This window comes from Patiria miniata, unplaced genomic scaffold, assembly GCF_015706575.1.
Source record: "Patiria miniata isolate m_02_andy unplaced genomic scaffold, ASM1570657v1 HiC_scaffold_15, whole genome shotgun sequence".
NCBI lineage: Eukaryota > Metazoa > Echinodermata > Asteroidea > Valvatida > Asterinidae > Patiria > Patiria miniata.
The window spans coordinates 4,536,759-4,550,369 of NW_024037053.1; the positions used below are offsets into that span (position 1 = coordinate 4,536,759).

Consider the following 13,611-nt stretch of genomic DNA (forward strand, 5'->3'; position numbering starts at 1 on the left):
CAGTGAAATGGTGCTGCAAATTTTAATACTCCCACGAACACAGGACGAAAAGACCCATTCGCAAATTGCAAGCTATTCGCAACTGGGTGTGTTATTATGTGGTGACGCCCTCAAGAGGTAGAAACAAGCACATTTACTGTTCTGAAAACTTGGGCAGGTAGCATGATGCATTGATGGCATAACTTTTTTTGCTTTTTTGTTAATTCTTTCATTTGTGGATTATGGACTGAAGCTGAATTATACTATTGTCGATATGTTTCAGAAATATGTAAATCTGGTTGACAACTGAGTCAAGCATGCTGCTGACTGAAGTTGGCTTAATTGTAAACAAAGGGGAGAGGCATTGATTAGAATAGATGGGGGGTGGACAAATGGATATTTGCATAACATTCTTATTTGAATTTATAATTATTTTCTCTTTTTTTCATTATGTTCTTCACAGTCATGGACACCTGTGTATTTAACTAGATGTGGACCGCATGTAAATCTTCAAGACTTGGAAACATCAATTCCGTTGCCCGGCCGGCATCGCTGGTATGGCAGGGCAGGGAACCAACTCGATGGGACGGCTCTTCCGTGAGTTCTTTAACTTTGGGAGTAAGGAGCTGACTCACTGGTTCCCGTCACACATGGCCAGAGGTAAACAAACAAACAAACAAACAGCAGTGATGTTTTGATGTTTGTTTTTGTGATGGATCACGAGTACAGCGGAAGTTTGGTCTCAAGTAACGGGATCGGGAAAAGTTCCATACTCGGATGCCAATTTATCTGCTGCCAAACATATTAATTGTCACCTCACCTTGTCATTTGAACCAAGAGAAATCCAGGAAGCTGTGTTAAGGTGAAAAAAATTTACTCAAAATGTGTTTTTAGAGCACATTTTGGATGCATACGTCGTGCAGAACTAACTTGAAGCAGCCGGTCAAAACTGATTGTAGTGGCTGAAAGACAGCGGTACGTTATACACGTGACATCAACAACCATGACGTCGCATGAGCCTGCCAATGATAGTGCAATACGTCATTATGAATATTTATTTTCTCATGAATATTTAGTTTATTTCAATGGATACTTCAAATACGTCCAAAGATTGATTATTGCAACAGCGATCGTGCGCGGCCTAGCGGTTAAGAGTCTCGTGTGTCAAGCAAGCGTCAGAGGTTCGAATCCCGATGAAGTAACTGACTGATTAATAAATAGAAATTAAGGAAAGGAGAGGGTGAGAGTGGAGGAGGGAAAGTGGAGGAATAACCATAAAAGATGTAACTTTTGGCGCTAGAAAATTAATTGAAAAAAGTGACGTCCGAGTATGGAATTTTTTCCACGGGATCAACAATAATAGTTCATTTGCTTAGCTTGTTGTGACTTGACTTATGACTGGATCGATGAGTTGTGTTGCGTTATTTTTTTATTGTCCTCTTTTTTTTCTGGTAGGACTCAAGCGAATGCGCAGTTCACTACGGAATGTGGATTGCATTGTTGAAGTTCATGATGCCAGGGTATGTATGAGAAATAATAATACCAAAAATGTTGCTTTAACAATAACATAACAATCACATTTCAAGAGTACAAACATTGTGCCAAATGATTACTGCATTGTGTGGATTTGGAGGATTTATGACGTTTTACAAAAATGTATACCCAAGAAGTTAGAGGTGAATTTTAAAACATGTTTGAAATGCATCACATGGTCCATACTTTGACTCTGTTTTTTTTTCTTTTCACCCAGATCCCTTTTGCCGGTAGGAACCCAATGTTTAAGGACATCTTTGCCGTCAGGCCGCATCTCCTGATCCTGAACAAGAAAGATCTGGCTGATACCACACCACACAGAACAAGCGTGAGTATTTCCAGATTGGTAGTAATGTCCTCACAGGTGAGTTACAAGTGAGTCGCAGTCATCACAAGTTAGTCACAAGTCAGTCACAAGTCAGATACAAGTCAGTCACAAGTCAGTCACAAGCCAGTCACAAGTCAGTCACAAGTCAGTCACAAGCCAGTCACAAGTCAGTCACAAGCCAGTCACAAGTCGGTCACAAGTCAGTCACAAGTCAATCACAAGTCAGTCACAAGCCAGTCACAAGTCGGTCACAAGTCAGTCACAAGTCAACCACAAGTCAGTCACAAGCCAGTCACAAGTCAGTCACAAGTCAGTCACAAGTCAATCACAAGTCAGTCACAAACAAATGACAAGTCCCATTATAGGACACCCCTCCCCCCCCCCCAGCCTTCATCAAGCTTTTGAATTGTAGAAGTTCTAGTTTTTGACTTGTATTGTTTGTTTCATCTTCAGGAAATTCGAAACCGGTTAAAAGAAGAGGGGGTCGAAAATATCTTATACACGGAGTGCCTTGGACAACGCAGCCCAAGTGTAAAAAATGTAAGTATGAAATACTATTTTATATTCAACCTAACATTAAGGTTGTAGCCATTCAAAAGTTCAAAGTTTTCCAGTAAAGCCACCTATGGAACACATAATTTCTTAGTTGCTGGAGCACTTGGCCACCATTTCTGCGGGTCTCTGGCTCCAGTCCTGGTTGACTCACTTCTAATTCTGCTGTTGTATTGGGTTCTGGTCTAGGTGGTTCCCCGGGTGATTGAACTGATAGAAAGCAGCGATCGTTATCACCGTTGTGAGGAAAGGGAATTGTCAGTGATGGTCATCGGTATTCCTAACGTCGGAAAATCTTCCCTCATCAATGCTATGAGAAGGATATACCTTAATAAAGGTGGTTATGAATTGTCTTAATTCCTTAAAACAATTAGCACCTGTACTAAATTGTATTACATTGTACTACAATGTTACATTGTATTACATTGTATTACATTGTATTACACTGAATTACACTGTATACATTGTATTACATTGTATTACATTGTATTACATTGTATTACATTGTATTACATTGTATTACATTATATCACATTGTATTACATTGTATTACATTGTATTACATTATATCACATTGTATTACATTGTTTTACATTGTATTACATTGTATTTATTCCTTGTTGAATCCATAAAACCACACGGTGCTGGGCGGTTTTGGGCGGTACAGGGAGTAACAGGCAGGACAGTTTGTGCAGTGCAGGGACTAAAGGGGTTAACGAGAAAATTGATTTGTTTTCGACTTTTTTTTTTTTTTTACCAACAGGCAAAGCGACACCAGTAGGCGTAAGGCCTGGAGTGACTAGATCTGTCATGCACAAAATCAAAGTAAGTCATGAGTCTTTAAAGCAGAATTTTTAGTGCCACTAAAGTATCAAGGTTTTGTTCAACTGCCAATGCCAATAATTATTGCAATTGCATACTTTTGAAAGTGTGTAACATTACAGTTAATCTGTTGAAGCAGTGACTGTTTTTTCTCTATTTCCTTCAAGGTAAGCGAAAGGCCAGAAATCTGGTTGCTTGATACGCCGGGGATCATGACCCCGTTTGTCAAAGACGTTGAGGTCGGCATGAAATTGGCACTGTGTGGTAAGATCAATCAATGAAATAGTCCCCCCCCCATTTCCCCCAAACTCCGCCTCTCCCCTCCCCCCAAAAAATCATAAACTTAGTTTGATGGAAACATTGCTGATCTGGCAAGAACATAATTGCTTGCTACCTGAGTAACAACTTCAAAGAGTTTGTTTCTGTGATTAAGTCTTTGACTAGTCTGTAAAAGGAGGGTATAACGAGTTAAGTATGTACCTTTCCTATAGGAACATTGCAAGACCACGCTGTGGGAACCGACATCATTGCAGACTACCTGCTGTACGTTCTCAACAGATACAACCACAACAGGTACGATTCATATCAGGTTGGCTACTTTGACCACCCTTTGACTGGTGTGGGGTTTGAACCTGTGACCTGTGGACTGCTATTCCAGTGCTCTACTCACTGAGCTTTTCAGACCTATTTTGGCGGTTCCCCATTTTGTCAATGTCTTTGTTCAAGGGGTGCTAGTCAGAAGCCATAAACCTGTATATGCCATGTAGCCAGGGATCACGCCCAAAGTCACGATGCTAGCAACATTGGCAATGCTGCAAACCTGGGAAATAGCAAATGGGGATCACTCAGAGATCCGTCTACAGTGACAGATTGTGCCCAGCTCCAGTGTTCCCAACTACAGTTGGACTTGTTGAATTATTCGCTATAAATGGTGGTGTGCTTTTCATGCAGATACGTAGAATTTTATGAGCTGGGAGGCCCAAGCGATGACATCATGGACGTATTGACACAGATCGCTAAGAAACTGAACAAGATTACCCGCATGAAAACAGCCGAAGGTGATATCGATTTCTATATTCCTTAATTGAATCCTTCGATGATATATAGTAAAGCTGTGTAACACTAAAGGATTTTTGATACATAAATAGGAGACAAGCTTTATTCCGGTAGAAATAATCATGTTTGTTTTCCCATTTTCTGTGCTCTCACAGGTTCGGTCGTCCCAAGGCCCGACATAAACGCAGCGGCTGCGCACATGATTAAATCCTTCCGAAAAGGCAACTTGGGTAATATCACCCTAGACTGACGACCTTAACACCAGAACAGACTACAGTGCAATTGGACTCAGTGCGTGAACTTTTAAGACTCTCCAGTAAATAGTTTCAATGCCTTTCAATAAATTAGCCTCGGTTACTTGAATGTTATTTCAAGAAACTTTTAATTAAAAAAGAAAGTCAAGAAAAACTACAAAAAGAAACACAGCCATCTCCACATTTGTACGAAATCATGGACTTTTTTATTAGTAAAGTATAGTTTGTATTCAGAATATTAAGCACTATGACTATACATATTAATTTAACACTTCGGGCCATTGCTGGCAGAAACGACTTGTAAAACTTTCATTTTTTTTTTTACACTTTTGGGGTTCTCTTGCATTTCTTTGTTAGGACTGATTTTATTTTTTAAATAACATTTGTAATAATTTAAAGCATGAAACTTCTTGCCTGATTTATTTTGTCAGTGAAAAGAAGACGGGTTAAAAACCCTTTCCATTCATAGTTTACATCTGGGCAATTCCGTAAAATCCAATTCTCTGCATGCATCCGACCACATGATGTACAAGGTCGTTAAGGTGGTGGTACCTTAGTTTGATTAGTAACTGTTTTCTACTAATTAGATGTCACATTATTAGTGATGTATCACATTCACTTTTCCAACAGCAGCTCATTAAAGTGTCTGACATGTACGTCCAAATTTATGGAATTGCCCATTTCAAACAATGAAGTTAAATAGACAAGTTGCCAGTATACTAAATTTAATGCAACTAAAACAATTTTTATCTTCAAGTTTTTCAATCGATCATTTAAATTTCATATTTTTTAATCACCTGAATTCAAAATAAATTAAATATCTAAACTCCACAGATGACTGGATATTCATCTGAATGAAGATTCTTATTTCAAAATTGAAAAGTTCCTCAAAATATTCTTTTCAGTTTGAGTCTTTACAACTTTTGTGAGTATAATTCGATTTGATTTCATATCTGATTTCATTGTAATCATACATTTTCATTTGATTTTTTTCTACAAAATTCTCGCACTCCTGCAAACACCTAGACAATCTAAGACTTTTCCGAGCTTTTTACCACGCACTGACCCTGGGGAAAATATATACATATCACAAACCTTTTTATTAGCGCATGTGATCTTCATCTTTAAATATCACAAACATTTTTTTTATACAGTCAGTTTTTTTATACACACAAAAATAAACCACTTCTGAAAAGATATTTTCAGACAACCATTGCGAAATTACACTATGCACAAAATAATTGCATAGAAGAATGTGTCTTCTGAGTATCTGATGACAGAACATTGATTAAAACGTTGGGCTTGCATGCTTATCCCCATAAAGTACAAAAAACGTGGTTACACGAAAAGCTTGACAAACTAATGACATGAGCTGCTGCTTAAGAACAAAGAGCTCAACGTGATTAGTGCGAACAGCAGTATCGTGAAATCTGTACATAGAAAATACTGCTTAAAAAACAACTTGCTTTTTGAAGATCAACCGAGTACCAGTTGCAGGCGTTGTGAATTACACTTCTTGGTTGGTAACCGGTTAATGCTGATTAAATCTCTATAAACATGTACTTAGCAAAATGCTGGTTAGCATATTTCAGTTCAGTTCAAACTTCCCCGGTTGAGGTCAACTGCCAAAACTGATAGTTGCAATTTCTCAATTTTTTTTTTTTAATGTTTGGTTTCCTAGAAAAGCAAGGCTGGCGTTAATTTGTAATTTCCTGAACGGAAACACTCTGTTCTTTTGTTTTAAAGATAATACATGTAAATGACATTTGCAAACATCAAAAAAGAATAAATATTAAGAAATATCTGACAGGACTGCAAGTGATAATAATCTCAAGCATCCTGTGAAATCATGGCACCTGGTGTGCTGTCATTTTCAAGAAAAGTGGACTTTTTTTACATCAAATACTGCCCCCAATTTACCAAATTTAATGAGTCCCCATTTTTTTTGTGCAATTGGTTACACATCCGTGAACGGGCGCAAGCCAGCTAGTCTGGTTCCCTGGCCTGACAATAAAATGCTTCCCCATAAAACAGTGACGGCCCGCCCATAGGACGTTTGAAAGAAATCCCTTTAAAAAAGTACACTGTTCGTACAAACTCCTAAAGTCTGGTTATTAGATAACCTCTTTTGGGGAAAATACAAAAATAAAGTTGTGAACAGTCACTCACAAAAAAATAGCTAAGTACAAATACAAGTTTGAATGGTTTGTCTCTGTTTAGAAACTTGCAAACTGGTACCCTGCCAAATTGAAAAGCTTTCTACAGCCACTATTGGGGAACCAGTGTAAAGGTTTTTGTAAGCCTTAAATTATATGCCATTTCATTTTTAGATTTTTAGAAAAAAAAGAATTTTTTTTTCAACTGGGTACAAATATTATTTCCCTCTACATTTTCTACATAAGCTGGACCAAATGTTGAATTTTCTCCAACAGATCGTTTAAATACACAACTTTTGGTCGTTAGAATAATATGAAGTATTTGTTAACGTTATCAAGAGCACCTTCTTTTTGTAATTTTTCCAAATTTCATTTTGAAGACCTTTTTACAATTCTAACTACAATTGCAATATACAGACAGGAACAAAGACAGGGGTTACGAAAAAAAACAATAAAGGCTTGCAGAGCAAGACAAGAAAAATATACACTTTTACGACTATTATTATCATCAATTTTACCCTTTTATATACAATCCAAGAGGTTTTAGTTACAAAACAAAACCTGGAATTTTTGTTACGTAACTTTTTTTTTAATTACATGTACATGTACGCTCAGTATGGAATGCACGGTGATAATCTGAGGCATTTTGTAAAAAAAACACAAAACAATAAAGAATAAACAAGACCTTAATTTCAACTGGCCAAGTCTCCTAAGCTCCAATCTGCTTTTAAGCTGCAATCACTCCACTTTCAAAAAAAAATTGCGTTTCTGTAAACACCATCTCATAATTATACCCCAACCCCAGGTTTTTGAAAGGGGGTTTACTTTGCCTCAAACGAAAACACATTTGGCCATTGATGCAAAGTTTTTGCAGGAGTATTAACTGTTAAAACTTCAGATATACTCCAATTTACAAATTGCCTTTAAAGTCTTTTTTTTTGCAAAGGCATTCCACTGTTGATCCAAGCACTCTTTCATAAAAATTCAATACCAGGTTTTTTCTTTCTTTTCCGCTGAGCTAACTTCTGACAACATCTTCAACATTTACACATAAATATCCCCCCAAAATTGATTTTACATCTCTAAACCAAGCTTATAGATGTGGCTAATAAGTGCCAAACGGCGAAGAAAGACTTTCAAAAACTCAATAGTTAGAGATATGCAACGTTAAATAAACCAGTCGAAGAGTAAAACCGGTGGATTCTGCGATTCTGCTCTGCGCGCTAATTCCAGGGGGCGCTCTATTCTTGATTGTTGTGCAACACAACTGCGATAACTGTATGCTGAAGCTAGCGTCCATATAATTTTTTTTCTCTAATCAGAGAACTACTGTGTATCATAGAGGACATGTGCACTGAACACTTTTATCGAATTACAGCGTATGCCTAGTGCATTGACCTCAAGACTAGTGCACCTGGAGAGCCATTGTGGAGAGTGTTAGGTAACTGATAATGGGTCTGGGCACAAGACTCTAGGCTGATTGTCAACTTAAAACCGTTTTTTTTTCCCCCCATTAGACGTAGCAGAATATTTAGGGACATTTGGTAATATTCTTCCAAAAGTTCCGGTTATGTTGCTCCTTCGAATAAAAAAGAAAGTTTAATACATTTGGAAATAATCTAATTCATTCATTATATCTGACAGAAATCACGCTTGGAGAAATTGCCATACAATATTAACATATTGTTCACCTCTCTGGGTCACTAATAAGTAATATACCACTGTTCTCCGATACTCCATCCTATCCCCAATTTAAGATCTTTACACATAACAACAGGCAGATACTACACGACATTTTTCTTGCACATCAATAAAAATCACAACCTTTACCCTTGGACCTCTAAGCATCACCGTGGGACGTCCGTGGGTTGGGGACCGTGGACCGGATATGATAGCTTCGTGTCCAGCTCTTCGTTGTGTTGGGTCAGCGGATTTTGCTGATAGGCTAGGACTAGCTCCTTCAGTGAACTGTAGAGATTGTACGGCTCAGCAAAGCCGTAGCCGGTCTGAGTATGGTTGATCTTGCAATGGCGAACCTCGCCGTGATCTTTAGCACTAGGGAAACAAAAAAAGACAAATCCATACAAATTTTAATCTCAAAATGTGGCCAAAGCTTCAAATATTCCTGTTGCGATCCTATTTCTACCCCTTAATAAATTCAAAATCTTAATATGTATTCTTTTCCAATTGCCATTACTTATCACAAAACATCGTAATACAAATGTTTAAAATTGTCACATTTTGTACAATATAACAAGTAAAACTTGTCCTTAAATTGTAATGCCTTTGAAATGGAAACAAAATTTTAGCAACAAATATTAAAATCTTAAAGGTCTATAGGATCATGCTTTTTGTTCATTTTTTTTTCGTATGAAGCAACAAAACTGCTCCAAATCTTAAGAAGGGTGTATAATTATATATGACTTCAAGCTTTGCATGGCGGATGAGATAAAATAGAAAAATTGCGGGCAACACCATGTGGAAAGAAATCTCTTCTTGGAAGAAATGTGGTTCTGAAAAGAACCAGTTGGTTGAGTGTAGAACTGGACGTTTCGGACAGTGTGCTCTGCCCATCCTCAGAACAACACTTCTTCCAAGAAGATATTTCTTCCACATGGTGTTACCCGCAATTTTTTTCTATTTTAAGGGTGTATAATTAACTTGTTGAAGTTTCAGCTTTACTATACATTTTGGGGTTTTGTATTATTCCGTTGCTAATACATGTAACAAAAACTGTGCCCGCAGGCAAATTTAAAAAAAAACGACCTGCAATTACTGTTTTCTTATGAATGATACAATTTCAATTTCACAGGGTATTTGGTACAAGTCCTATCTTCAATTATATATCCCAGTATGGTACTAAGCTAAAGAACACCAAATTAACGATGCAAGATTTCATTTCCGCGTGTACTTACACGATAGAGCATGCCCAGTCGCCCGGATGACTGCTGTTACGAACCAGGAACGTTCCCTTGGCCTTACCCCATAGTAGCTTCTCAGCCTCTGTTCTCGATACTGATGGAGTTAACCAGAGATTCTCGTTATGGTGTGGGAGGGAGGATGAATCTGTCATCTGCTCACTGTGATGAGAAAACCGAAAATATAACAGCAAACTTTAGTCAAATTGTAGTATAATTTTGAAACATTATTTTGTTCTTAACAAATTTAAGTTTTGTGAGTACTAAAAGCTGTCAAAGAGCTTGTGAGTTTACAATAAAGAGTTTACAATATTTCTAAAGTGCAACTTCAACCCATGACGGACTTGGTATTATTAAATAACAGTTATTTATTACTGTCCTAGTCCCTACTGATAACAATTCACGAACAAGAATACAAAAGTGCCTTCAAAATGAGTTGAGTGTGTATGAAGTGTTAGTTGGGTCAACATTTGCCTTTTTAATTTTTTCTCAATTCTTTTAAATTTCATTTTTTTTGGGGGGGGGCATAGAAATTATGTTAAACTTTTCTACAAATGGCCAAAGTGCTGTATTGCAGATGGTATCAACAGTGCTGGGTCAAATAGTGCAAACTTCCAAATGGATTTTCGTTAAAAACTGTGACAACAATTCAAAAAGAATAATAATAGCCTAGGTAATTATCCCAAGTCACAGAAAGGAGGGGGTGGTCAAAAATGTGCATAGCTTCACAATTCTAGTTGAACAATGAAGGAACATAAGTGCAAAGAAAATAATAAACATCTGGTAACAAAAGAAAAATGCTAATTTGGATGTGATCCTTGTGATAACTAATTGGTAATATGTGAATATTCTTAACACAACTTGGCTCACTTGGTTACTTTGCGGATTTAGAGCCAAGTTTCTCTCATCCTTGTCCTAACACAAATAAATAACATATTTAGTATGTATAAATAGTATAAACATAATTTTAAAAAAAATACTTGAAATATTTCAGTCCATTTATGTGGAACAGGGCTTTTTTGAAAATAAAGTGATGATATGTTTAGTATCTTCCAGTTTTACAAAAGGTTTGGCACTGTATTCTAGGCAACTCCTCAAGATATGGAACAATTTTTTTGTCCAGACCTAGACAAAAATACTATTTTGTATTTTGTACATTTTTGCATGCCATACTTTGCAGGTGTTTTTTGTTAGCTGTACTCACTTTTGTAAGTTCTCCATGCTGAGCCATGCATTGATCTTTTCTTGTTTGACGCCTTTAGCTCCTAGCCACCTGCATGATTAACCAATGAAAACAGAGACAAATATAACAAGAGGAGTTCGAACCTCCAACCTTCACAATACCAGACCGGTGTTCTATCATCACAAACGGGAAAGATTGTATTGTAGAGATGTAAAACACAGAAAATGGGGGGGGGGGGATGAATTTCAAGCTCTCTGAATTAATGACCGAACAGTTGATTAAACAATATTAAAAACTGAAAAAAAATGGTAAATCCATCCATAGTAATACAACACCCCTAAAAAATGACATAAGCTACCGGGGTACAGATAATAAAAATTGTACATAACCATTACATTGAAACTCACACAAAACACGTAATGCAGACAATAGTGATGTAAATTAAAACTGTATGGACAGCCACATGAGGCAAAATGTCCACATTTCCTACCATGGCCTAATATGGAAACTTACATGTACTCATCACAAGTCACTTCTTCCAAAGATGCATTTTTAAAACCATTTCTAGAAATTCCAGGTACTCTCCAGAATCAGTAAACAGCAATTTAAACCTTACTCCAACTATTCACGGAACTATTATTGAACACACACAGCAAATCAAAGTTCACATTCAACTCGGTTCTTTGAAGTCCACTCGATAATGGAATACTGCCAAACCACATCAATTTGTCGCCTTTTATACGTTTGTTTAGCCACTGGAATTTGTGAAGCTTATAAAGATTGCAAAGAAGCTAGGTGACGTTTGGACAGTGACTCGCGCACGTGTGCCAAATGGTGTCACCACAAATTGGAGGGTTATCTAAGCATGCGTAAATCTCGTGCCCAATGGCCACAACGATTCGCTGTATTAAAACCGGCAGCACCTGACATATCCGGACTATGCTGAGGCTTAGCAGAAGCAGCCTAAGGACCTTGAAGGGATAAAATGAGTCACAGCCAGGGGGAGGGGGCAAGAGAGACAGGGGAGGGGGGACGTGTTGGCCCACTGCCTAGTCCTTGGTACTCTGTGGCGATATCGTGGCGGGGATTAAGCAAAAGCCTTGATATCCTAGTCTAAAAATAAATGAAAATTGGCAGTAACAAATGACCAAAAAGACCGTGACAAATTCCAATCTTTTTTTATGAATCTGGATGTTGAAATGAAGAGGAATACTGGTCGAATACCAAATCCAACAGTTGTAATGTGAGGCAATGAGTTGGCAAAAGTCGGTATCAATGTTTCAAGGGCATTTATACCCATAAGCCTGTAAGATGATACATGTATCAGGATTCTCACAAGTAGCAGGAAGTTTGATCACATTACACCAGTGCTCAAGGAAATTCACTGGCTTCCTGTTAAGTACTGAATTATGTGTAAGCTATGTTTGTTGGTTTATAAATGTATCAACTGTCAGTGTCCTAACTACTTGAATGGAATCATTTGCCTAACGAGAGATGTTTCCCGCAGAACCACTCGCCAATCTCAAGACACAATGAGGTTGCACTGTCCTATGACTAAGTTGTCCATGTGCAGTAACAGAGCCTTCTTATTGGTTGCCCCACAGGAGTGGAATAAACTTCATATTTACCCTCGGAGAAGTTGAGTGTCAGCAAAATCAGGGCTCAAAACACATTTTTTTAAGCAAGCTTATTTAACTTCATTGCCCACATGGTCACGAACCTTGTTTTTAACTTGTTTCCCAAACTGTTAGCAAACATGTACATGTATATTAATTTTGCGTAGTGGTATCTTGTGAATAATTTAATAGTAAAATGGTATTTTTCATTGTTTAAATCTTTTTATATTTTTATGGATAGTAATATATTTGTCATCCTAGTTTTTCTCTACTTTTTTTGTTTACATGTATATAAAATTCCTTAATGGTCTATTCCATCCTAACGGTGCCGAAATCAATTCAAAACAAACTTGTCAGATATTTGTTTGGGTTTGACAACGCCAAACCTCAAAGAAGAGAACACACTGAATCAGAAAGGGGTCTTGTGCACTTTTGACGTCCCTGGATGCTGCATGTTCATTTTGCCAGATATACCAAGCAACTGTCAAACTTGGACCGAAAAAAATGTTAAAAAAATTAGCCACTGCGTTCCCACTTCCGCACTATGTTGGTACTTTGCCATCGACACAATTTTAAAATACGAAGTGGTTTGCGGTAGCACCATGTGGTAAATCTCTGTTGTGAGTATGTGTTGTTCTGAAAAGAACTGGACGGAACTCCTGACAATTGCAAAATAAAACACAGAGTACTTTGTACATTACACAAAGAAGTGTGGTAGTTTAATATTGGTTTCTGCAAAATGTATCTCAAGAACTTTCAAATCGTTTTCCCTAACATCCTCCAACTCTATTCCCCCTCCTTCCCCCATTGTGTAATCTGAGCTGTTGTCATAACAACACATTTTTGCGTAACACTACTCTTACCGTATGACGCAGAGTATACAAAGAAATTTAATAGCGTAGTGCAAAAAATGTGGGCAACAAGCAAATGTACTACAAGCATCAGATGTTGATGTAAGATATATTTCAAAGAAATTGCGCATTTCTACCATTTTCGAAGGGAGGGAAGGAGCTTAGTTAGCTCAATGATCGAAACCTACAAAATAATTATATATTTACTGACTCCGTTTCATATTTTAACGAAAGAGGATTTCATTTGTGGGTGGCTTGGGGGTAGTGAAGAGTACCATAGCAAAATAGTTTCATTTTGGGGCAACAGTTGGGCAAGCAATCTTGCTTCCATTCATTCACAGAAAACATAAACTGTCACAGTTA

The 13,611-nt window shown here is 37.4% G+C and overlaps 2 protein-coding genes across 6 annotated transcripts in view; one reads left to right on the forward strand and one right to left on the reverse strand.

Moving 5' to 3' along the window:
• Window positions 1-82: 82 nt before the first annotated feature.
• On the forward strand, window positions 83-6,325 carry LOC119722519 (mitochondrial ribosome-associated GTPase 1-like). 2 transcript variants are annotated; one of them, XM_038192686.1, is made up of 11 exons: window positions 83-157; window positions 443-639; window positions 1,435-1,499; window positions 1,730-1,840; window positions 2,294-2,380; window positions 2,582-2,729; window positions 3,156-3,217; window positions 3,382-3,478; window positions 3,706-3,787; window positions 4,166-4,272; window positions 4,426-6,325. In XM_038192686.1, the coding sequence occupies exons 2-11, from the start codon at window positions 537-539 to the stop codon at window positions 4,518-4,520; spliced, it is 957 nt and encodes a 318-aa protein (XP_038048614.1). In that variant the 5' UTR covers window positions 83-157; window positions 443-536; the 3' UTR covers window positions 4,521-6,325. The 2 variants fall into 2 exon arrangements, with proteins under 2 accessions (XP_038048614.1, XP_038048615.1); XM_038192687.1 differs by having other exon boundaries at window positions 101-117.
• Window positions 4,712-13,611, reverse strand: part of LOC119722514 (phosphatidylinositol 3-kinase regulatory subunit alpha-like) — a 28,646-nt gene continuing 19,746 nt past the window's right edge. For all 4 annotated transcript variants that reach the window (XM_038192677.1, XM_038192676.1, XM_038192679.1 and 1 more), the window contains 3 exons: window positions 10,803-10,871; window positions 9,596-9,760; window positions 4,712-8,735 (listed from right to left, as the gene is read on the reverse strand). In XM_038192677.1, coding sequence (XP_038048605.1) covers window positions 8,528-8,735; window positions 9,596-9,760; window positions 10,803-10,871 — 442 coding nt within the window. In that variant the 3' untranslated portion in view covers window positions 4,712-8,527. The remainder of the gene's footprint in view (window positions 8,736-9,595; window positions 9,761-10,802; window positions 10,872-13,611) is intronic.